Genomic DNA, 26,634 nt, shown 5'->3' with positions numbered 1-26,634 from the left:
AAGGGTAACTTTGTTTTAACTTTTGTTTTTTCAACCCTATATTTTTTTGTCTAAGTGACTGATGGGAACAAAAATCTTTGACAGTGGTCCAGTGTTAAGCGAGATCGCTGAAGTCGGCAGCGGCGAAACAAGCTACAATGTAACGTTAATGGGCAATTGCCCACCTAACCCAATTCCGTCCACTAAAAGTGCTGTTTTTGCCGCTGACAGGCTCAGATTATTATTTTAAGTGTCTGACAACATTATGGAAAGGATCCCTACGGAGATAGACCTTTTTGTTAAAGAGTAAGATCCTTTTTGCTTAACACAAACAACGCCAAAATCACCATCGCCAAACCAGTAACAAAACATGGTGTGACAGTCTCAGCTAGACTGATGAGACATTTTTAGACCTGATAAAATTGCGTCTCTGTGTATTTTAATCTTCATTTCCTCTTGTATCCTGAGTGGTAAACCACTTTCCACTTATGCAACACATTTGACTGTGTGGGTTTGCTGTTGATGTGTCGTTGCTCAGCGGCTGCACGAAGCATTCACTTTTGGCTGGTCTTTTAATCTCCAATCGCTCTTTCATCCTGTGTCGTAAGCCACAGCTTTCCACTGAGGCTGTTACAGGGTTTCCTGTTGATCAGTCATTGCTCAGCGGCTGCATAAAGCACGATAAGATGACACTTGGACCTAAGAAGTACAAGAATCACAAATACTTCACTTAATGCTCTCAAACAAATAATTGAATAAAAAAATCGATCATTACGAGTCTGGATCTGCGAGAAACGACAATGAACAGCTGTGTTGTGAAACTCTGCATATTTGTGTTCCTTACAGAGGGTAAGTGATTTTATGTTTTCATTAAAATGAAAAGAACACTTTAGAATTACCATCAGTAATACATGGTAAATTGATATTTAATTAAACTTAATTTAATAAAACATTTTACGAGGTTTTCATTACGTACATTCATTACAGACTGATGGCAGCATTAAGGCCGGGCCCTACAGTTTCTGTGGTAAAAGAGTCATGGACGGATGCGCCAAATTGAGACATTAAAAAAGCTAAACACAGATTCCATTGGGCTATACATTAAGACAGTGCTAAAAACTAACAGGAGATTTGAAAATATGACTATGTATCTAAGTCTCCAACCGAGCCGACTCACTGTAACTGTAGTTTAAAAAAAATCTTTAAAAAATAATTCCCAGGGATTTAGGCCTTAGTGGGCCTCCAGGCTTGCAATATGCTGGGGGAAACTCTCTAAACTAAAGGTAATAGTTATTTTACTGTTAATAAGAACAATGAAATGATAATGAATAATGTTTACTGATTATTAGTAATGCCATATTTTATGTTATTGTAACAGGTTATTTTGAAATGAATCCAACATATTACCTCCATGGGTGCCAGAGCCTTCTGCCTTAATATTATTATTTTTATTAGTAAATTAGTAATTAATAGTAATTAGTACTTTTTTTAATGTACACAACAATGATGATAGCCTTACTGACCTACAGCTACATAAACTCATCCACAGATTAAGTTTACCTTAAGGATTCACTGTGCCACATTTTAACATTAAAACATGATGTATAAATATATGAATATGCCAACAGTTTTTATTTTTTTATTTTAATAGCTTAGTATTGTATGCACCATAAAAAAGGTATGTATAAAGGCTAGAGGCCTACCTACACATTATTGTATGCCCAGTTTAATATGCAGCTACATTTTGTATAACATATGTGGGGGGGTCCCCTGATCCATCTCTATTTCAGCTAAGGGGTCCTTGGCTTAAAAAAAACACTGAAGACCCCTGATGTAAAAGATTCAATGGGCCCATAATAATGTTACTTGATGAGTTGAAAAAAGAGGTTGCAATTCAAAACTGGAGATTCTCTGGGGAGTACTGAACCCAAAATCAAATAGGCCTGTTCCAAAAAGTGAAGAAAAGGTAGCACATCTTAAGTTAAGCAGGACAAAGTACTGTCATTTCACTTATTTCATTAGGCTCACATAAAAATAAAATAAACGCATTTCGGCACAAAGCCTTCTTCGGAACAATTCTTTTGTTACTTGATGCTTTATAAACCACTTATCAACCATTATCTAATTATTATAAGCGTAAGTTAAAACTTTAAAATAGCAATCCAAATAAATTATTTTAAAGTTTAAAGTTATTTGGTTTGGTTTAGATGGTTTACAAAACAATTATTAACCTTCCACAACTGAGGGGCCCGAGCAGAAAAGGCCTTTAGTTTTCAGGTTTGAACAGGGAACGACCCAGAGTGACTTCAGAGGATCTCAGGTTAGGTTTAGGCTCAGACGGGGTGGGAAGATCAGCTGTATATTTAGGAGCTAACCCCGTACGAGCCTTAAAAGTGATCATTACAATTTCAAATCCACTCTAAAACGGACTGGAAGCCAAGGAGTTATGTGTTCTCTTCTGTCATGAGTGTGGCTGCGACATTTTGAAAGTTTATTGAGTTTCTTTTTTGTGAGAGGCATGAGAAAAGGCCATTGCAGTAATCTAACCAGTCTGAAATGAATGCATGAATGTTTTTGGCAAGTAAAATATCCAAAGTTGAATTCACTTTCAATTTACCGTTTATTCATCATGGTAATTATATAGTGTTACAGGTAACGGCTATTTTTTATGCTATCTCTGTGTTTAAAAGAAACATCTAATTGTATGTAGCACTTTGCAAAAACAGCCATATGCTTTAAGATCTGGGACAGGAAACAAAAAGCCAAAGCCATAATATAGAGCTTGAAAACTGATGTACATTGAAAAATGTACAGCAAGCTGCAGCAGTAATATTGTGGACAGTGTTGGCAGCGTGGCGACTTTCTCACTAGATTTAGCGACTTTTCCGACCCTCTTAGCGACTTAGAAATACATTCAAATATATTTATGTAGAGCGGAGACGAGACGGCAGAAAGGGAGCAGGTTACGGGTCTTATAATACATGCATGAACGGGAGTGGATGGCTAGCAGAAACAAAGCCCCTTGAGCAGAAATGGATAAAGAAAATAGTCTTTTGAATGGCAAGTTGAGTTTCAAAGCCCTTCCAGATGGTTCTCTCCACAAGACTAAAGTTATTTGCATGTACTGTACATCCAGTCTCAAACAACACTTGAGCATTGAAAATAATATCCCTTTTAAAGTACATTTAGAACAGATAAATGTGATAATGTGATCGATCTTGAGTTAACTATGTACAATCATGCAATTAATTGCGATTCAATATTTAAATCGACTGACAGCCCTGTAATTAACACACGTCTACAATCAGTTACAGTCGTTTTGAGCAGTTTCTGTCATTCTCTGTTCTTGCTTACCATCATCCAACATTGCAATTTATAATCAATGGATGCATAGATGCCACATACAGTATAGTTTACGAGTACATTTTCATTGGTAAGCAAGACTAGAGAAAGACAGAAACTATTCCAGCGGTGGCGGCTGTTCAAGAAGTCTGAAGAAGAAGTCCGACTATAAAATTTAGATTGACTAAAGCCAGAGCAGTGGGAAGTAATGAGAGAAAAGAGGATCATCACAAGGACATTATTCTTGATGTAGCCATTAGGTTTAAGGCTGTTATCAGCTTTGAATGATCATTCTTGAATGTGTCTATGCTGATGCCTTGGGATTTGTCAAACTCTAACCTCTGTGGACTCATTATGTCACTTAGGTTCCACTTTACAATTTTGTGTCTAAGCCTATTTCTCTCATTGAACAAGTTTACATAACTTCGATACTTGTGAGGATTGGATTGCCTTTCAAGAATTCCCTTTCATGCTTTATTTTTTGAATTATATAACCCCATGAACATATGCTGCCAGTTTGATCACGCCTATTCATCCGTCTTGCCAACTGGCGCAGCAGACGCAGTCTGTGAAAAATGGATATCTCTGTCACACTCCTCCAATACCAAAATGGCTGATCATACCAAAATCACGTAAAATGATTCTTGGTAATGCATGGGAACTTAGAATTTCTGATATCTCAGAAGGTTCCAATGTGGCTTTGGAGATTGTCTCAGTCACGTCTTTGATTATCTCTCTGATCAGCACTTTGAACATGCAGCATTGTGGTTGGCCCTGTAGAAGAAAATGAATTCAGTCTCATATTATCCTAATATTCTATCTCCTGTTCACCGATCAAGCTCCTGCTGTTCTGTATGACATTTTGACTGTGCTGAAACTATTTTTCCTGATCGAACTTTTAGTGTATCCCGATTTAATTAAGTCTTTTTGCCTTTCTGTAGCTTAGTGTGAAGAGGAAGCATTTGCGTTAACATGCAAAGCAGTAACCGGTTGGTTAAGTGAATAACCAGATTATGCCAGTTCTCCCCATATACATGTGCGGGGTAGAATGGGAAGAATCACGGGAGTATCTCGAACTCTGGTACAGTAGGTGGCGCTGTGCCAACGTACAATTGGTCTTTTTCTTCCGGTTGACCTTTGTCAAAATCAACAACATAGAAAGCGAGGAGAAAAGGGACGACTTTTGGGGTCTTCTTCATTGTAGGCTACCTGCCTTATGGCGAAGTCTTCAGTGGGGTTAAAGGTTGCGTTATTGCTGTTGTTTTTGGTGCTGTTACTTCCAACTGCTTTCTTCTAATTCTGGGTCAAAATATAATCAGGTTTTTAAACTGGTACGTAAAGTGACTCCCATCATTCTTCCCACTCTTCCCAGCTCGTGTATACTGAGAGAACTGGCATAACCCAATTATTGCTTTTTGCTGGCAGGTTTCTCTATAGAGCTCCCCCTACAGCTTCGGAATAGATATTTGGCAGCTCCTATTTTTACTTGCATCCGACTCCTCGCTCGGTCAGTCTGTCGTTTCCTCTCTCTCTGTTCCTCCTACAATGCTTTCCTAGCTTTCTGCTTCTTTTTTGCCGGCTCAGCCATGACGATAGTGTGAAAAACTCCATCGCTACCTTGTTAGCCGGGTCCTGAATGGGCGTATGTGTTCAGTGCCGTCAAGCAATTCATTACATCGTGAGACCTTCATACTTCTCCTTTAACCAGGGAGAGAGAGACAGACAGAGAAAGAAAGAGAGAGAGAAAGAGAGAGAGAGAACTGTTTATTCCCACAGGGCTTTCCCATTGTACCAAAACCCATCTTAAATAAATAAAGTTAAACATGCGCTGTCTTTTGCATGTTAAAGATGTAATAATCAGGGGTGCAAATAGCTTTTTCAGTGAGTTGTCATACACAGAAGAGGCTCCCAGGCGTTTTCCTGCCTGCTTTAAGCGCATCCATTCTGTCTCATTGGTGTCTTTGTCAAGTTGCAAGGTGGCCTCATATTTCTTGAGAATGCTGCAAACTGTTGTGTTTCAAAAACTGTTGAGGTCTTGCATTTCCTGAGGCCATGTTGAAGGATCAAATACTAAGAAACGATTACATGACTTGAGGGAGTCATATCTGATTTTAAACTCTTCAATTAACCCCCTGAGTAAGTGTCACTCACAAGACTCACTGATTGACAAGATTTCTTGCTCAGTTTTTGTGATGTCCTCAGATCCATTAAAAAGCAGCCCCCAAAATTCAGCAGACTGCAGCTTGGCTCGTAACTCACCGTTGATGGTGTGAGCGATGCTCTGCATTGTCTGTGTGCCCCCTTCAAGTGAATGATATGCACCTCCGACATTTACTCCTAGCCGATTCACTAAAGGAAGATCCTCAGAATAGGAAGACATGGGACGTGCATGTAAGGCGCGGAGAAAAATATTAAACAGAGCTTGCTGCTGTTCTTCATTCTGCTTGTCTCACCATCTGACAAGTGGGCGACTGGACATTTCTTCTCGGCTAGCTTGTTTATTAGCAATGGCTTGCTTGGCTTTTTCATGTTTGTCAAATAAAGGATGGTTGAAACTCTTTCAGCCTTTATAAAACACACCTGTTTTGTCTGCTTGCACCACATTTCAGTGCGCTCATCGTTAGCTTCTAGCCACTGCACATCTTGGAGCCACTTTTCCGAAAAAAGTCTTTTCTTTGGCTCTGGCTCCAGTTGGTGTTTCTTTGTAGGTGGCGAAACGCCAAAAAAGCTGCTTAATGTCTATTGCTTTTTGGACATCTCTGACATTAGTCATGTGTAAGGTTAGATGAGAAGATCGGTCAAGTACGCAAAGGCGCGTAGTAACACAAGTGGGATTACGCATTCCTGATTTTTGTTGCGCATGCATACCAGTTATGTGCACCCCTGGTTATAATCTTGTTATGGTCTGTAATCTTGTCATCCTCCTGCATCTGATATAGAATGGAAACATTCAAGTGCTCAGACGTCATGCTTTGCATATCAGCTACAAGGTAGTGCACTCAGAGAGAGAGAGAGAGAGAGAGAGAGAGAGAGAGAGAGACCATTTTACTTTGATAGAAGCGATACCTGAGCTGTCGGTACAAAATAAAAGTAAAGTAAGACAAAATGAAAGACAAAAACAACTGTAAATGTAACTAAAAGATATCAAACGCACAGAACCAGAGACTGCTATACTAATAATGTAGATTTTATTAACATCCCAGTATCAGTGAGATAATCTAGAGAATCCAGCGTGATGGCATACAATATATAGCCACTACAGAAACCATCAAAAACCCAATAAGCTGCAGAGGTGTATAAAGTACTAGAGACCCATACTTGAGTAAAAGTGCTCTATCAAAAAAGTGACTTGAGTAGAAGTTGAAATGCTCTTTAAGCACCTCACTTAAGTGGAAGTACTAAAGTATTCAACATTTTTTGTACGTAAGTATTGCAAGTAGTTTATTTTACAATGTACTACTCAAGTACTGAAAGTAAAAGTACAAGTATTGTGTTATGTAGTTATTAAAGAAAGCAGTCAAATTTTGAATATCATATTGTTGGAGTTCAACTTTTTACTTGGTATTAAGACAGTCACAAGCTGTACATTGTTGGATATGAAGGAATGTGACGGGGCGCATGGCTGCCGTCACGGTAGCCATGCGCTACCTATTTTATATCTCAAAGACTGAGTGAAGAGGTTTCCTCTATATGTTTGTTTGATGTGTGAATATGTTCTGTTACTTATTATACAGGTTTCAAATCATCTGTTAACATAGTCATTCATCAAATTCCCCACAGTAATCCCGTAGATTTGTGCACATATTTAACATCTAATACTGCGGTGATTTGCTATAGCTACATTCATCTATAAATCATTGTCTATTGTTTAAAACCATACAGACATCACCAGTTATAATAATCATGCAACACTTATGTCTTTGTTAACTAATGTTTGTTTATTGAGTTTAAAAGCTAGTGGAGGGTAACATGATTTTTTTGTCTTACCAGCATGTGCTCTCTTTGTTATAAGGGGAAGTTTGCCACGATCCTTGGGTTTACATGGGTCTAGGACCTCCGTGGTAACATGAAGTTAACCGGCATTTTAGGTATTACATTTTACAGCCAACAAGATGTATTGTGGCTGTGGCTAATTGGAATGTCAATTATATAAATGATACGCTGTAACTGTCTAGCATCTTAGATATATTAATGTTGGCTGTATGGAGCCGTTACGGTCTATTCACCTGAACCACCCCTGCATTGTGTTGTGTTGGTATGTTCCAATTTGAGGTGGGGGGCTTCAGGCTATATAGCCTAGCAGTAGTATCTGTTCAAGAGACAGAGCTTGAGGAAAACCTGAGGGAGTAGGACGTAAGTCTGCTGGAGGTCCTCAGGGTGGTGACTTGATTTAAGGTCCAATTAGTGAACAGTTGTATATTTATATTATCTTATTGTTTTGACTCCCAAGTCAAGTTATTTTATTTCCTTGAGAGCATATATTTTTCTGTTTTCCTTAATTGTTTTGTTAACTTTTATTTCACGATTTTGCCTGTGGGCCTTAATTGGGATAATAATAAAAGCCCATAATTTCAACATCATCTTTGACTCATCCTGAGTGTTTACATCTGCTCAAGACTACTCTTCGACATCTACCCTCAACAGGAAGTTTCTGTAAAAAACCCCCAAAGGTACAATGTCACAGCTTTTATCTGATATAACATTGGGTTATCACTTATTAACAAATACTGAAATAAAATGTGTGATGTAGTGGAAAGTTAGCAAGCTAGCAAAATACAGATAAACTAGCAGCTTCACATCACAGGGTAAAACGGTTAACATTCCACTGAAACAACTCAGGAATAGCTTAATCTGCTGCAACAATAACTAAATAGAAAGAGTACAAACTTACATTGTCTCTGACTTCTGAACAGGCAACCGTAATGAAGAGAAACACGATGCGATCTCGTGGATTTCTCACTGTAACCTACACAGTGTCGGTAGTGTGATGCATTCACAACAGTAACAAGTAACGCTGCAGCACATAAAAAATGCATCGGAGTAAAAGTATTAAACTCATTGAAAATATGTACTCAAGTAAAAGTGGAAGTAAGAGAAAAAAATAATACTCCAGTAGAGTACAGATACAGCCTTTTAGTACTTAAGTACAGTAGTGACGTAGTTCTACTTCGTTACTACACAGCTCTGATAAGCAGACAACAAAAAGAAACAGGGTGGGGTTCAACTGCACTATCAGAGGGACACGTGTAGAGTTATGCCCCAATGAAAGAATTTGTCACAAAATATGAAGGCAATTCATAGATAATCCCAACATGACACACAAACCAATTGACACAGTTCTACATGCTCAAATTGTGTATTGACAACACACTAAGGTAGCTTAAACCGCAAAAAAACATGCATGCGGGATGGCTCCTCTATCAGCCAGTCCCCCCTCTAACACAGCAGAAACCCCCCACAAAAAACAAAACAATACAAAACGGCCCATACAGTAGGTTAGTTAAAGGTTAAAACTGGGGGAAACAGTGGTTGGCTCATTTAGCAGTGTCTTTGTTTAAAACTAGAAAAACACATTTACATGTTAAAAGGCTATACAGAATAAAATTTCACAAAAACTTTTGCAAAACATGCAATAAAATAAATATACCAAATCAATAAATATATCAAAGCTAGAATAGTCCCTTTTCACTTGCAGGTGACTGGAATGTACATTTATAAAAACTATATAGATAATGTTAATATTACATAAAAGATCTTATTAAGAACATCTCCATTCGGCATGAGCATATCTTTTTCTTGGCTGATGTGCCTGAGCAATCACTCCAATTGTTTGTCCCTCACCCAACATGAGGAATCTAACAAAGAACAGGTTTTATCATTTAACAAATCTTTAATATGGTGGGAAAAAAATACTTGCTGACTAAACAGTTCCATGTTCACTATGCTTTAAAGCTACATTGTGTAAAAAATTCTCCCATCTAGCGTTGAGATCATATATCGCAATCAACTCTCTCTCGCCACGCAGTTCACAGTACGTATTGCAGCTACGGTAGCCTTCACGCTTCAAAAGCGAATGTGTACAAAAGGCTGTCTATCAGCCGTGGTTGTTGGAGTCCATGTCGGAGGGTGGCGCGGACGCGCGCTTCCCACCATGAGCGGGCACGTGCGCCACCCGACGGAAAGGAGAGACAAAGAAAAGGAGATCCGTGTGGTGGTCCGGACGATAATTAACTAGTTGGGATTTGGTGTGTGTGTCCAGCAGCTCCAATGTTCACTCTATTTTCTGATGACGCCGGTCTCTTGCTCTTTTCAATATAATATCAGAAGAAGACTCCTGTTCCTGAAATTTGGATTTTGAATACGTGTGGTCCTCCATGTTTCCTTCGTCAAAATTGCCAGGGCCGGGGAGCGACAATACCCATTAGCAGCAGCTGTGAGTCGAAAACGCGAAAGGCGGAGCAGTATGTCCTGTATGTCCCTTACCGGCTAACGTATTTCAAGATGGCGCATCATTCTGGAGCGTCTACCCCAGTTAATGCAAGCGCAAATGTAAAATTCCAAGCCAATAGGAATACTTGGAATTGATGGTGGTGGTCAATATTCGTGAAAAAGGACGAGTTTGTGAAGGGCAATACTGATTTTGATAATGAACAACTACAAACATTACACACTGGGGCTTTAAGATATATTTTACATCAAGAAAAGGGTCTACCCCATCAAACACCAAACAAAGGCGGGCCTCGGCTGCTTTCTCATGAGTAGCTTAGGGGGCTTTCACACCTGCCTCATTTAGTTCTGTTGAATCTTACTACAGTTGGATTCCCCCTTGGTGCGGTTCGTTTGGCCAGCTTGTAAATGCAGTAATCGCACTTGGATGCGCACCAAAAGCGGACAAAAGAAGCGTACACTTTCAAAAGAACTCTGGAGCGGTTTGTTTATGGTGAGAACGTGATCCGACCTCGATCCGACGCAACTACTAGGTGTACTGTGCAAGTTTGGGCTAAATAGCTCCTCTAGTCAAGCTCGCCGTCACTCCCATCTCAATGGTTCAATGTTCAAACCAGCTGGAGCTAAAGTTGGAGAAAGACACCGGCACAGCAGAGTGAAGTATCAGTGAGCAGAGTAGACGTAGTACTGTCGCTCGTGAAACAATGTCTGAAAAATGATTTGCATGAAATTAGCTGGTTTGACAATGGACATGCAAGAAATATGCAATAGTCCAGAACATAGGACCTTCTTCGTTTATTTACTTTCTTGCTACCGTCCCGGCCCAGATACATCTGACCCATATGTGGAGTGAACGTTCTTACGTGATTTGTAATGATTTGGTTCGCTTGGATTTTTATCAGTTTGAAACAAAACCGAACCAAGGGGAAATCGCTCCAAGTCAGAGAAGTCAGACAAGAGCAGACAAACTACAGGTGCGAAAACACCCTTAGTACAAGAAGAAATGCCGAAGCAAGCTCCCCAGCCCCCTTTAAACTCTGCCTCTCGTCTGAGTCCTAGTGCGATGGCTTCCTGTTTCCTTCCCTCCCACACATTTGTGCAGGACATTGAATTTGATCATCATCATATCATCTGTTGCTACAACTAATATCTGTTTTGTCATTCCAGGTACTCTGGGAGCAGAGATAACCATCAATGTGAGGACTAGTGCTTCAGTTACATGTGTATGTTCCACATATGAGGATTTAAGAAAGTGTTCCTGCCCTTCATTAAAGAATTGCCACATACCTGTATGTACGGGCAGGACAGATCTGGTCTTTTCTTCTACAACCTATAATTTTGAGAAATATTTCAAGTTGTCTGAACTCCAGCACAGTGACTCAGGACTGTATGCATGCTACAACATCTACTACAAAAGAATTGGGCAAAAGTACAGATTAAATGTGTTGGAAGGTAAGTCAACTTATTAGATAGCTATTTTTGCACTGTTAGCACAGATGTTTTCGTGGTTTTACTTGTAAGACTGAAGTTGTTTGAGCACTACGGAAAAGGTTTGGGCCACATATGAAAAATGTTTAAATATTTAAATTCTTCATACATATATTCAAATCATACAAGACATGATTAATACGGATTAGTACGGTTTTCACACGTTCCTGTCTGCAATTATATTCACTAGGAGTTATATTATCATATTAAACTGGGCGTACAATAACGTGTAGGGTGGCCTTAAGCCTTTATACATACCTTTTTTAATGCATAGAATACTAAGCTATAAAAATAGTATTCGTTGGCATGATTTTATGAATCATGTTTTAGTGTTAAACATACAGTGAATCCTTTAGGATTAAACTTTTTGATATTAAGGAACGTCGGTTACATTCAAGCCATTGCCAAATGAGTTGCTACAAAGCTAATTAAGACTATCAGCTCCCCACAACTCTCTCTGTGTTTATCAGTATGGCTATGTTCAGAAACTAGTTTGTTTCGCGCAAAGAAACTTGAGTGAAGATAATTACATAATTTTTGTAATCCTCCGTGTCCTCCTTGGCTACTAGCAACAGGGTGGAAGAGGGGTGGGGGGGGGGGTGCGCGATCACAGAAGGCTTGTATCATGTGGATGCGCCAGCAGTTTTGTTGTCATTACTTAGAATTCCTCATGGGGGAGACAGAAACTACTCACTATAGCTTTAACTGTATGTGTGGGTGGCTACTTACCTATAGGCTAGTAAGCCATCATTAAAGTTTTTTTCAACAAATAGGCTGATTTATATTTTTTAATAATATGATGGATTCATGTTAAGACATTTAAGTTTTAACATAAGTAACTGTGAGGACCCCTAGGGGTCCCGAACACCGTCACGAGACCGGCCAGCGGTCGCTGTAATTTCGTAGGCTATCATACGAATGATTGTGTATATGTTTTTGTATGATCTCATACGAACCCGTTGACGAGAATGCTTTGAATCGATAAACAAAAAAAACTTGTAAACAATACAATCAAATGCTACAAAAATGTATTATTATGATATCCTCTCATTTAAAAAAAGGTGTTAATTTGTGAAATTAAGCTTTCCACTACATTGATTCTCATACAGTATACTTCTATTGTATTCCTGAATTAGTGAAAACAACCTAGTTCACCTTTTCCCAAACCCGCTCAATCCCATACATCATCAGCAAAGTTTCCACAGATTATAAATAAAGCACTGCACTTTTCATTGAAGCTCAATAACCTGACCGATGTATAACTCGGTCTCTCTCTACTGTGAAATCTGTTTGCATATATTAGTGACACCAAAGTAAAAGTTACTAAATGGATTGCATCAGTCAAACTGTGCTCAGAGCCCACTAATTGTTTTTGTTGTTGATTTTGTCAGATCAAGACCCAACTGTTGTGATTGGGACTGTGGGACAATCCATAGTTCTATCAGGCAGCATTAAGCCGGACATCATGGCCGCCTCGGAGAAACACTGGTGCCGCTTGGACAATGCAGATGTCTGTCAGCCAAACACGGTCATGGGTCCTGAAAATGGACCCAGAGGGGATTTCCAGATCCTGGACACTGACAGCTCCTTCTCTCTGGAGAAACGCAACGTAACACACAACGATTCAGGATCCTACAGATTGACACTGATTTTTCCTAATCAGACAAAGGTCTATGTAGTGAAACTCCAGGTTAAAGACAAAGGCAATCATTTGCAGATCATACCTATTCGAGATAAGCCCAAGCTTGAGCTCACATGCCAGTATTCCCAGGAGTTGCAAAATTTTTCGAAATCTTGGCTATGTGACAATTCAGAGTGTCCCGACACAGCGAGGAGTGTAGATGACAGATTCAAGTCCGCCCTATTGTTGACTCTTGATCATGCGCCTTGCTCAAAAATTAAACAGTTCAAGTGTGTGGCAAAGACTTCAGGGAGCTATGTAGATTCCAATGTTTATTTTAAACCTTATAGCCAAAATGATATAGCAAATTTTGACTTTCATTATAGAAAACCCAGAAGACTGCAGATATATATTTACAAACTGCTTAAACTCAGTTGTTATAATGCCAGGGATTACGGAATATTTGGCAGAGTTTCATGGCATAACAATCCTTCCAAACCTTCTTTGTGTAGAGTGAGTGGCTCCCGGTGTATCACTGTAACGGAGAATATAAAAGAATATGATGACGCAGCCATATTAGAAATGTGTGTTATGCCAAACAATAATGAAACAACATATCGCTGCACGTCCAACATGGGGACTTCAACTGTTACACTTTCTGTTGTAGGTATGTACAGAACAATATATACATGCACTTTTTACCTTTATTTTTTCCCCAAAGAAATATAAAGCATATCTGTTATTTTTGTTCCATTGTCATGACATTTGTGATAGATGACACTGTGTGACAAAATTGAAGGCCAAAACTAAGTTGGAAATTGAAAAAATTAACTGAAGCGCTTGAGAAATGGGTGGCAACTTACTGCAGACCAATTTGACATCTTGTGCATGCACTTTTGCTGTATAATTTATTTTTACATTTTTAAAAAGCAAGTTTAAGGCAAACTATATTTCTGAAGACATTGGTTGTGTTACCTCAGAACTCGTTGCACATCTTTTGATTTGAAATAGATCTAAAAATCATGTTCATAAAGTAATTTTCTTTGCATTCATTTGATTCCCAATCAAGATACACTGGTAATAATCGGTTTACATTGAAAACACTTAAAAACAGTTATGAAATGCAAAATAATTGAATTTTGATCATGTGATAAAACATGCGATTAATCGCAATTAACTGTTGAAATTCAGTGATCAATCACGATTAAGAAAAAAATTATCGTTTGACAGCCCTAGAATAAATCAAAAGTTTGAGTTTTAAAAGTCATCTCAATAAGATAGGATTGTCCTCACCAGGAAACTGTAAGCATTGGTCATTCATTCAAACACTTATGTGACATGCGCTTCTTGGCTTCTTCTTCCTGGAGGAAGTAGTGTGACATTGTTTAGCACTGCAAAATCTCGTAGGGAGGAGGTCTGTGGGTAATAGATGAAGTGTGTCTGACTTGGAAACTGGCAACCGCCATCTTTCCTTATCCAAACCCAAACCTTATCCAAACCAAATCATATGAATTGTTTTGATATGGATAGTTTTGGAAGGCAATGACAAACCCGGTTTTGACATTTAGATATGAGGACGTACCAAGTACAAAACGTACAAAAACATAAACCCATCTCAAACTAGTCCATCAATAGTGTACGATTATGTAGGATTAGGGCCAATGTGAAAAATGTATTTGAGTTCTGAGTTTAAAGTCAGAATTAGGAGAAAAAAAAGTCACACTCTAAGGCCTGTGTCACTATTTACATTTTAGGGTGCTATTATGTGGTCAGCTTTTATATTTATAATGTCCAAATTGTAATTCCAATTTGTGGAATACATTTAAGGGCAATGTTGTTTTCCTACAATGCACTGTATTATCTAGTGAATATCGATGCTCACTACAATATTGAATTCATACCATGCATTGCAAATTTCTGGTACCTAGCAACCAACAAGTGGTGTGAATTCATGAACATTAATACAGCTCGCAAATTCATCTTTTTGAAAAGTAGTTTGGAGGAATAAAGGTGAAATGTGGAACTATCATATGCAAACCATGGATGTATTCTATTAAAGGCAAATTCAGTTTCCACTTGCTGCCATAGCGACGGTAGTGGATGTTTAATTTGTGCGACAGCGAAGACCTAACAAATTGGGCAGAGATCGTGAAATGAGCCGTGTAGTGTCCGATAGTGTTTTTGCATTTTGCCAATGAGCTCACTATATAGTCATCTACATAGAAAAGTGATCAGCCGATTAAACACTCAGTTGACTGTTTGGATCGTTTCCACTTTCTAAAATGTGAGGATTTTTCTAGTACTTTTACTTTTAATGCTTTCAGTACATTTTCCTGATTTTACTTTTATTTTTTTGTTTTGTTTATTTCGATCACATTGATACACAACATGACATACATAACATAAATTGTAAAAAACTATAACAAAGTCTCACCTTAATTCATACAGTGTCATCTTAACTACTTTCTAATCATTACTGACCGAAAAGGTGTAGATTGAAGCATTTGCTTATTGCACTTACCCTTTTTACATTGTATTTTATTTATATTTTGTTCTTAGGTCCCTCAGAATCTTATCAATCTTATTAAATGTATTGATATTAATTTCTGTATGTTATATACATATTAACACACATGTTACATGCAGAAGATATGAAACAAAACCAAATAAACAAAACATTGCCATACATATTGCCATGCATGTGGCCCTAATCTGCTTCCATAGTTAGTTTACAAAATGACAAATGTTTTTACAAGTCTGTGCAGGACACAAGCTCTGGTTTTGGACCCAAGGGAAGACTAGCTGGTAATATAGGCGTCAGCTAATGGGGATCCTTATAATAAATAAGAATACTAAATGGTCTCCTGCATGGAAGTCAGACATGCTTCACTCCCTTTCACCACCCCCACCTCACAGCCTTACTTCCTGCCTTGATGCATGAAGGGCACACTACTTCCTGCACTGCTACTGCACGTTGGCATTGGACGTGTACACTGTGTTCACATGATATGAAATGTATGACATAAAATGTCTATCATTGCCAAAATACAGGGAGGTCAAGTTGCTGGCAAACCACCCACTGTTTGATCTTCCTTTGAAGGAACATGGCAGACTAAGATGCATTCTGTGTACAGTAACATCACATTTTACTCTCCATTTAACAGAAACTCCTGATCAACGACATCAGCGGATTTCACCTTGGAGGCCTGAAGTACCTTACATACCAAGGTTGTATTGCTTGTTATTTAATCATTTCATACATTATATACACTACCGGTCAAAAGTTTTAGAACACCCCAATTTTTCCAGGTTTTTATTATAATTCATGCAGTTCAATGCCTTATTGTACTCTGAAATCAAAGAATAGAACAAATGAACAATTTAAGTTAAAAAATAAATCATGGAATCAATTTATAAACCAAAATGTATTCTACATTTTTGACTCCTCATAGTAGCCCCCTTTGGCAGATATAACAGCTGATCACACTCGTGGCATTCTTTCTACAATGGAAATCAAATATTCTTCAGAAAGTTCTTCCTAACTCTGTTGCAGAAGTTCCCATAAATGTGTGGCACTTGTAGGTTGCTTTGCTTTCACTTTTCTGTCCAGTTCATCCCAAAGCAGCTCAATGGGGTTTAAGTCTGGTGACTGTGCTGGCCACTCCATGTTTTTAAGCTTACCATCTTGTTCTTCTTTGCTAAGGTAGTTCTGGCATAGCTTGGTCTTATGTTTTGGGTCATTATCTTGCTGTAGGATGAACCCCTGACCAAGTAGGCGCATACCAGAGGGTACTGCATGGTGCTGCAAAATGCTGTGGTAGCCGTTTTGGTTCAGGGTGCCTTTCACTCTGTACAAATCACCGACCCTGGATCCAGCAAAACAGCCCCAGACCATCACGCTTCCTCCTCCATGTTTGACAGTTGATGTCACACACTGAGGAACCATCCTTTCGCCTACTCGACGGTGTACAAAAATCCTGCGTGATGAACCGAAGATTTCGATTTTCATTTTGATTCATCAGTCCATAGCACCTTCTTCCAGTCTTAAGTAGTCCATTGGCAGTGTTTCTTGGTCCAGGCAAGCCTCTCTTTCTTATTCTGACGTCTTAGCAATGGCTTTCTTGCTGCAACTCGACCTATCAAACCTGCAGCTCGAAGTCTTCTCTTTACAATTTAAACTGAGACTTGCTTATTACGACCACTATTAAGCTGTGCTTGAAGCTGTTGTTCTGTGAGCCGCCTATCACGCAAGCTGTTGACTCTCAGAAACTTGTCTTCTGATTCTGTTGGGGTTGTAAGTAATCCAGACAAGTTGGAACACCTGTGGGAATTGGTAGCACCAACATTCAGAGCTTGATCAACCTCCATTGCTGCAGAACAGCTTTACATTGTTTACCCATTTCGTTCCCTATTTGTAAAATACTGAAATGTACATTATTTTTCAGTTTTGGGTAACCTTACTTTTTTTTTTAAACTCAGGCAGTTCACCACATATCTTTTGTACAATTTCAAGCTATTCATTGGACTTGAACTGCTAAAATTTCAATTAAAAAACTAAAAAAATTGGGGTGTTCTAAAACGTTTGACCGGTGTATATCATTTTTTGTCTGTTATTTGGGAAGTATACTAGTATTTATTGCAGTCAGTGTATATGTGAAGCTTCCTGATGGTAAATATTCCTGTCTTTTTGATCCAGCAGGGGCCAGGGACACAATATAGGCATCTTAATAGTAGTGGTCTGCATAGTCCTTATCATCGGCATTATGTTAGTTACTGCCACCAAATGCAACGGTAAGTACCAGCCCATATTAATAGAAACTATTATTTATAATCAATAATAAGAATTGAGATTGTTACAATATGATTGATCCCACAATACATCCTGTATCATTTTAAGACAGTTTGACATATAAAGGGGCAGTAGGCTACTGATATTTGTGTTGATTTGGTTGGGTTTGGCTTTATTAAAGGGTCATTTTTTTCTTCAAAACTGGAACCTATTTTAACATGCATTGGTGTCTAAGTGACTAATCTGAACAACAATCTCTGAAACTGGTCCAGTATTGAGCGAGAACACTGTAACCATCAACTGCAAACCGGGCTGCAATGTAATGTTTATAGAGCAAATGTACATCAGCAATTTCCATCCACTAAAAGTGCTGTTTTTGCCGCTGACAGGCTCAGATTATTGTAAGTGTCTGACAACATTATGGAAAGGAATCCCTACAGAGATAGACCTTCTTGTTAAACAGTAAGATCCTTTTTTTTAACATGAAAGAGCCCTAAAACACCAAACTCACCATACTCCATGGACCAATATCCAATCAGATGTTTTAAGTAACCATAACCAAAGTGCAGTATTCTCAGCAGAAACAAAGAATCTGCGCTGATATGCTGAGGTAACACAATGGCTACTATTGATCAGCAACATTTGTGAGCCTCTGATGCGTTATGATTCTCTTTTTGGCAGCTGATTACACTTTATGGCTGTATTGCCTTTGAAATATTTCCTATTATTATTTGCTGCCTATGAGTAAGAACTAACTCTAGTTTCATGTGTTAGGTCAAAAACTCAAGAGGTTGTTTGAAAGGAGAACACCACTGGCAGCAGTTGACATCCATGCAAATATGTATGCTAACGCAATTGCCCAATACTACAATCAGCGATGTGATGTGCCCCCACCTGATAAACAGGGCGAAGGTATGAACGAATACTCTTATTTAACCATAATGTAGCAAGCTGTTTTGTACAGTTGAATATTACAGCTATACTAATCAACATTTTGTATATCAACAATGGATCAGGTGTGTATGGTCAACGCATTCTCATGAACGTGTTTATATTATATCGTAGAAAAACGTATACATACCAATAATACATTTACTCAAGTACTGTACTTAAGTACAAATGTTGACGTACTTGTACTTTACTTGAGTCTTTTCTTTTCATGCCACTTTCTACTTTTACTATGCTACATTTCAGAGAGAAATATTGTACTTTTTACTCCACTACATTGATCTGACAGCTTTAGTTACTAGTTACTTTACAAATTAAGATTTTTGCACACAAAACACATGTAGTTTATAAAAGCTGATGTTTTATTATAAATGAAACTACCCAACAATATAATGGCCTACAAGTCCAGCTGAAATGATTAGACCATTAAACACACAACTGGCTGGATCGTTTCTAGTTTCTAAAATGTGAGGATTTTTCTGAATTGAGTCATTTTACCTTAACTTAATTTTCCTGATCATACTTTTACATAAGTAACATTTTCAGTGCAGGACTTTTACTTGCAACAGAGTATTTTTTTATAGTGTGGTCTTAGTACTTTTACAAAAGTAAAGGATCCATCAGAAAAACTTTGAAAAAAATCACATTCCTCTTCTTCCTCCCGATGCTCCTAATGACATAAGGAAAACAACCAATCAGAATCAGGAGTGTTAATGATTGCGGTCAAACTAGGCAGTGAAAAATGTGAATCAAGATTATTTATTGCATTACCTATTTCTCTCCTCAAAAGTTTTCAGAAACATATGGTAGTGTACTGTTTGGCTGTGAAAAGAGAAGGTTTTCTCCGGTTGGTTGGTGGTGCTTGGTTTTTGGCTCGACTGTTTTCAACATGGCCGCCAGGTCACAAACATCCTCATTTTACAGCTAAACAGTTGCAAAAATATGAAACTGTGACTTTTTATTTTTTTATTTTATCTTTCTTATTTGTACAGATATTCTCTCTCATGTATAACCACTTTTCCACAATTATATCGATATATTTTCAAAGGAGATGTTTTTATTTAATATAGGCTATTTATTTCATGTAATTTTTCTTTTACATTTGTTGCAGCTGTATGTTTTCGGACAGGGATGAACACGCTGTCTTTGCATTTCATTTTTACAACAGCCTGTTTTTATGAAAGTGCCTGTGATATCACAAGTTTGACTAACAACTGAACATTTAGCCCACTTTGTAGAAAATACAGAGATACATATAGTGTATCACCCTTCAGCCGAAAAATACAGTGACATGATTTTTGGTCCATATCATCCAGCTCTAGTTTAGATACAGTGACAGTTTCAGCAGATATGACAAAAATACGGCGTTCAGTTCAGTTCAATCACGTCATCTGCGTTTCTGAGCAAAAAGAAGCAATGAGAGTTTGTTGAGAGGTCAAGGGATCGACACACACTGGCGTCTGGGCAGGCAGACTAAAACACATAAGGAACACTAACCAGTGTCAACCTTGTCTGAAAGACAAATCAAAAGTTGTAAGGAGGCCATCAACATTAGCTTGGAGCTCCTATGCTCAGCTCTCTGCATAAAAGTTTCAGTTGCCTGTTTTTTCATGTTTGAGTCATGAGACTGAATTTCAAACTGTAGACAGATGTACTGTTGTTGTGGATGTAACACAGTTTAACAATAATTAATTTGAGCCAGAGATGGAGAATGATACTGTCTGTCTTTACAGGGGATGACAAGGAGATCTCCAGTAGCTCGGATGATGCGGTGAGTCATAAAGTACAACAGGAACTAATGCATGAAAGATGGATTACATTATTTTCAGGTTCTCTGCAATGTTTTTTCTCTTCTACATAAAAAAAAACACCCTGACTCTTGATAGTTTTCTCAAATATTCATGGACAGTATTTCCCTATTTACGTGTTATTTTACAGTTCATTTTGCCGCAATACAGATATTAGTCTGTTCCTTGTTTTGTCCCCAACTCAAAGATATGTACGGCCATAGAGTAGTAAATACATTAGAAATATTCACATTTAAGAAGCTGGAATCAGAGAATTTTCACCTTTTTTCTTAAAAAATGATTCCAACCAATTAATTGATTATCAACATAGTTGCCAGTTAATTTAATAGTTGACTAACTATTCGATTCATTTTTGCAGCTCTAGTCTGTCTAGGCTTTGCATTTTAAGTGACATTTAACAAGGCAGTGAGGATTCCCCTCGTTTGTGTCTGCTTCATATTTTAGTGACTGCTGTGTAAAAGTTATCATCAGATAAATATGTCACAAAGTATCAATTCTGTCAGTCCATAGATTTACAGAAGAATGCATACCTCTTGATCAGAATGCATATTCATAATCAGCTTGTCTTATTAACTTTGTAGTGTAGTTCCTTGTCATTGCTGACTTTAACCTTGTTCCCCAGTTTGAGGAGTTGCCTGTTCGCCCAAAGAGGTCCTCCATGAAGAAGGAAACCGACTACGTCAGGGTTAAACCTGGAGGAGCAACTCGGTCTCTGGATGCCAATGCTTTGCTAAAGGACAGCAGTGTGTATGGTTTGGGTAGAAAAGGTGAGGTGGGATACACCAGCAAGACAAAGACAAAGTGGTGAAAAAACAGGGTGAGGTCGGTGCTCAGAGTAGCTCAGGGCGCAGAGACAACAAGGAGGATGACGATGACTATGAAGTCAGCTATACCCGTGTGACCATCAAACTCAAACACTGAGTTAAAGGTGCAATATGTAATATATGTACTGTATCCAAAAATAACCACAATGCGTCATCATATATTAAGGAAACTACTACGTTGAAATACTTTCTTTTCTGACAACAATGCTAATACCAGTATTTTCTCCTTTTGAAATTTCCATTCCGTCTTTTTTTGTATGTTGTGTTGTGTGTTGGTATCTACTGCCCATTTTGACAGCCAGGCTGGGTTGTCAGATATACCTGTAAAAACGTAAACCCAGCGCGCTACAGCTGTAGTACAGCCATGGAAGCAGCAAACAAACGAATGGGATCAACGGAGATAGATTCTACCCGAAATAAAAAAACTGGCACGTTTCTAAAGACTTGCATGATCAGAGATGTTATAAAACCCGGGTAAATATTGAAAATGTATTTGCAAGATGGAGACAGCTTAGAGCCCATAAGGACGCCAAGTTGGCTAATTTCTTCCTGAACAGGTAAGCATTAGCTTCAGGCTAATTTATCACGGCTACTAGAGAGGGGCATTTTATGTAATTTCAACATATGTGTAATCACATTGAATTATATAGAGTACTTGAGTTACTTAATCGCAAAAACAATTGAGACACAGCCAGTAAAGTGATCCCAACTGGTGCTGGCTAACGCTGCCATGCTAACACACGATAATGGCTAATGTTACTGGACGACCAGGCAAGCGGGCCACGGCTGTTTTCAACCACTGACAGACTTATGATAGAAACTGCAAGTTTGTCTTCCTAATAATAGAAACATGCAATTTAACTTTGGCAAAACAACCGTGTAGCCTGTTCAGGAGCCGTAGCCGACCAATGGGGAGTCATTTAAAGCCAAGAAAGTGTGTTTGTCAGTCGCGTAGAGAGGACCAGACTGTGAGTTTGCGATGCTTTTAGCGGTTGTTGCCGTAATTTTAAGCCGAGAAAGTGTGTCTGTCAGTCGGGTAGAGAGGACGGTGAGATAGTGGTATTTTTAGCAGTTTTTGCCTTAATTTTAAACCGATAAAGTGTGGCTGTCAGTCGGGTAAAGAGCTCCGCGTGAGCACAGGCTCTCATGACTGTCAACATAGCCAGCGTCTAACGTTAGCTACTTCGCTGTGCTGTAGAGTAATGACTGGCTATGTGAGACTAGCATCTAGCTAACAGTGTTGGATGCTGTGTTCTCAACATGGCAACCCCTGTGAACTTCAAGTTTGGGGAGGAGGGGCCGGGGGGAGACAACTCCCCCAGTATTTTGAATTTGGACTGCAGTAACTATTTTAAACGCTAGCTGTCAGTATTACATATTGCACCTTTAAGTAGCTACATGAACTGTAGGGTGTTGTCAGTGCAGAAGACTTCAACAACATGATGGTAATGATGAATTGAGATAGTTGAATTATTGTCCCCTAAAACATGTTTTCAGCCACCAACATTAGCTTGGAGCTCCTAAGCTCAGCTCTCTGTGTAAAAGTTTCAGTTGCCTGTTTTTTCAGAGTCCTGAGACTGAATTTCAAACTGTGGACAGATGTACTGTTGTTGTGGATGTAACACAGTTTAACAATAATTAATTTGAGGCAGAGATGGAGAATGATACTGTCTGTCTTTATAGGGGATTACAAGGAGATCTCAAGTAGCTCGGATGATGCGGTGAGTCATAAAGTACAACAGGAACTAATGCATGAAAGATGGAGTACATTATTTTCAGGTTCTCTGCAATGTTCTTTCTCTTTTACATAAAAAACACCCTGACACTTGATAGTTTTCTCAAATATTTATGGACAGTATTTCCCTATTTACGTTCTGTTTTACAATTCATTTTGCCACAATACGGATTTTAGTCTGTTCCTTGTTTTGTCCCCAACTCAAAGATATGTACAGCCATAGAGTAGCAAATACGTAGAAAATATTCACATTTAAGGAGCTGGAATCAGATACTTTTTACCTTTTTTCATACAAAAATGACTCAAACCGATTAATTGATTAGTTGCCAGTTAATTTAATAGTTGACAACTATTCGATTCATTTTTGCAGCTCTAGTCTGTCTAGTCTTTGCACAGGTGACATTTTACACGGCAGGGAGGATTTACCTCGTTTGTGTCTGCTTCATATGTTAGTGACTGCTGTGTAAAAGTTATCATCAAAAATGGGGCTAAATATGCCACAAAATATCAATTCTGTCAGTCCGTCAGTTTACAGAAGAATACAGTCCTCTTGATCAGAATGCATATTCATAATCAGCTTGTCTTATTAACTTCACAGTGTAGTTCCTTGTCATTGCTGACTTTCACCTTGTTCCCCAGTTTGAGGAGTTGCCTGTTCGTCCAAAGAGGTCCTCCATGAAGAAGGAAACTGGCCCAAAGAGGTCCTCCATGAAGAAGGAAACCGACTACGTCAGGGTTAAACCTGGAGGAGCAACTCGGTCTCTGGATGCCAATGCTTTGCTAAAGGACAGCAATGTGTATGGTTTGGGTAGAAAAGGTGAGGTGGGATACACCAGCAAGTCAAAGACAGACAAAGTGGTGAAAAAACAGGGTGAGGTCGGTGCTCAGAGTAGCTCAGGGCGCAGGGACAAGGAGGATGACGATGACTATGAAGTCAACTACATCAGTGTGACCATCAAACCCAAACACTGACTCAAGTAGCTACATGAACTGTAGGCGTGTTGATGAGTTAAGATAATTGAATTATTGTTGGATTGAAATTTCAAGCTTTCTAAACAGGTAGGCCTGGCTCTCTTTTCGATGTTGACCCTTAAATCTCCCAGGGACCCTCAACTAGTCACGATGTGCTGTATGCAAATTTGCCTTTCCTAGGCTACATTTACACTACTACGTTTTGGTTTAAAAACAAATATCTTTCGCTACGTTTATGCCTCACGTCCACAGTATTTCTGATCCCCTAAAACGGAGACATTTGGAAACACTGCTGCCCTCGTTTTGGTTTGAAAACTCCGGGGTGGCGTTGTAGTCTGGACAGGCACAGACGGACACCTTTGGAAACGAGGAAGCACGTCCGTCAGTCTTATCGGTTAGGTAGGCTTACAGTAACAGTTCCACCTCGTTGTCAGTCCAAGCTAAGAAATCCCTGCTCTTACTTTTCACCATTGTTGTTCTTTCTCCAAAGTATTTTTTGTATTTTCAACTTCTACATCCATGATTTTCAACCGCAGAGTACGTCAGACAACCTGCTTCCTGTTGCCCGCCATTTTTTGTTGTTGTAATGTAGATGTAGCCCTAGGACGGCCAAGGCATGGCGAGCTACTCTGTCTCTGATTGGCTAGTATTCAATGCATTTGTTCGTTTGATTGGTTAGATTAAGGCATGAGGATTGAAATTAGTTAAGGTTAGGGTAAGAATAACAGGGTAAACCAATCAGAGGCAAATTAAGGCAGAGTAGGGTTAGAGTTAACCCGGGACATGCCTCTGCCATCCTAGGAAATGCAAATTTGCTCAGTTCTGTTTCCCTCAAAACTTTAGTGAACATCTGCAGCATTTGAAATTGCATTATTCAGACAGCTAAGCAATCTCAGTAGGACACGCTTTGAACTCAGGCTCGTACTCAGGAGGGGTAGAGTAAACACAGTGGGGCAATGAGGCTCTTTCCAAGCGGACGTAGAAGTTATTTATTGCTGTCAGGATATAGAGACCATTTCAAACACTATATAAAAAAGTGTGTATTGGAAATAATTACCAAGCCTGCCTATAAAAACACTGGGGATTTTGGAGGAAGTCTCTGATCTTGTAGTTTCCCAAACCACTAAATGTTACTAAATAGACATATTTTAGTACACTTTCAGTACATTGAAAATATTAGAGTGACATCAAAGGCCATAGAGGTCTCAGTATGTTCTGATACAGGTCTAAGTCTGCCTTTTCTCAACTCGTGCATCTCACATCTCCTGATGTCAGCTTGTTCTAGGATGATCAAAGTGCTCTACATCGGAACATTTTCTTTACATAGAAGCATTTATGTGTACATTAGTTATGTATTATCTGTCAATCCTTTTGCAATTTAATAATTTATATTATATATTTCATATGTGTTACAGGCTGTACCAGTGTAATGTACTTTTTTTTTTAAGATGATTTTTGGGGCTTTTATTGCCTTTATTGATAGGACAGATAAGAGGGAGAGAGAGGGGGGATACATGCAGCAAAGGGCTGCAGGTTGGAACCGAACCTGCAGCCGCTGCGACAACAACCAGGCGCCCCAGTGTAATGCACTGTTAGCCTTGTGTATAAAATGTGTTCCACAAAGAGCTATGCCATAATTTGTCACTTCTACCATAATTTGTCACTTCTTATACCTTAAGCTTTTGTCTTTTTGTGGATACTGTTTGAATGTAAAGGAACTTTGTAAAAATTGTGAATATTTTTGTTAGAAATATTATTTATGAGCTTTGATAAAACATATAATGCATTATATATATATATGTGCCTGACACTGCCTCATACAATTTAAAGGGTAATTTTGGTATGTTTCAACCTGGACCCTTTTTTCCCATGCATTGTTGTCTAAATGACTAATGTAAACAAAAACCTTTAAAAATATATGGAAAGGATCCCTACAGAGATAGAGCTTTTTGTTAGAGTGAGATCCTTTTTGTTTAATATGAAACAGCCCCAAAATCACCATCGGCAAACCCACCAGACTCCATTAAGCAATACTTTAAGCGTGAATAGATCCAGCATATTTTCACATGTTAATAGGTGAATTAAGGGTTTATTTCAAACAAAGCAGAGTGGTGATTGTTGGAACAGTAGAAAGACGGACCAAGACGGCTTTTGTGTTAATATTTTTCTTTGAATGAAGTGTGTTTTACCATGATAAAATTACTGTTTATTTAAATAGAGTCTGGTGAGTTTGGCGACATCTGGGTTGTTTTGTAGGGATACTTTGCATAATGTTTTCAGACAATTAGAATAATATAATCCTGTCAGTGGCAAAAACAGCACTTTTAGTGGATGGAAATTGATGGTGTGCAATTGCCCATTAACGTTACATTTTAGCATGTTTCGCCGCTTCTCATTAAAACGACAGAAGGGTAAAGGTCCTAGCAGACTGAGTCAGAAAGTTTCGCACGTTAAAAATAAATATGACCTCACGTTGTGTCAATCACATTTAACTCTGTAACTTTAGTCCCTCATTTAAAAAAACAATAATAATTGGATGAGTTACAATTTTTCGTATTTTTGCATCCGTGGCAAGCATTTGCAGAGGTGTTTTGGCACTTTAGAGCTACTGCCAGGCTCAAAACAGGATCAGTTGGTTTGCAGAAATTGGGTGGTCTTTATTTGAATATGTGGCTCCAGTA

General features: G+C 38.6%; 1 protein-coding gene across 3 annotated transcripts; it reads left to right on the top strand.

Moving 5' to 3' along the window:
• The first annotated feature begins 647 nt into the window (after positions 1-647).
• LOC120556696 lies at positions 648-25,816 on the top strand. 3 transcript variants are annotated; one of them, XM_039796372.1, is made up of 10 exons: positions 648-828; positions 10,936-11,220; positions 12,648-13,544; positions 16,042-16,105; positions 17,577-17,668; positions 18,441-18,578; positions 20,348-20,385; positions 21,045-21,189; positions 22,930-22,967; positions 23,621-25,816. In XM_039796372.1, exons 1-10 carry the CDS (start codon positions 780-782, stop codon positions 23,951-23,953), a joined length of 2,079 nt encoding a protein of 692 aa, XP_039652306.1. In that variant the 5' UTR covers positions 648-779; the 3' UTR covers positions 23,954-25,816. The 3 variants fall into 3 exon arrangements, with proteins under 3 accessions (XP_039652306.1, XP_039652305.1, XP_039652307.1); XM_039796371.1 differs by having other exon boundaries at positions 17,574-17,668; XM_039796373.1 differs by lacking the exon at positions 22,930-22,967 and having other exon boundaries at positions 17,574-17,668; positions 21,045-21,073; positions 23,683-25,816.
• Positions 25,817-26,634: the final 818 nt, after the last annotated feature.

This window comes from Perca fluviatilis, chromosome 4 (assembly GCF_010015445.1).
Source record: "Perca fluviatilis chromosome 4, GENO_Pfluv_1.0, whole genome shotgun sequence".
In the NCBI taxonomy this organism is placed as follows: Eukaryota; Metazoa; Chordata; class Actinopteri; order Perciformes; family Percidae; genus Perca; species Perca fluviatilis.
Note: the sequence above shows the minus strand (reverse complement) of the source record. Positions and strands in the feature narration are given on the sequence as shown.

Bases quoted from the DNA above. Each gene is read 5' to 3' on its own strand.
- LOC120556696 (XM_039796371.1), top strand. From the start codon at position 780: ATGAACAGCTGTGTTGTGAAACTCTGCATATTTGTGTTCCTTACAGAG. The intron at 18,579-20,347 runs GTATGAACGAAT...CTGTCTTTACAG, and splicing joins ACCTGATAAACAGGGCGAAG to GGGATGACAAGGAGATCTCC. The intron at 22,968-23,620 runs GTGAGTCATAAA...CTTGTTCCCCAG, and splicing joins CAAGTAGCTCGGATGATGCG to TTTGAGGAGTTGCCTGTTCG.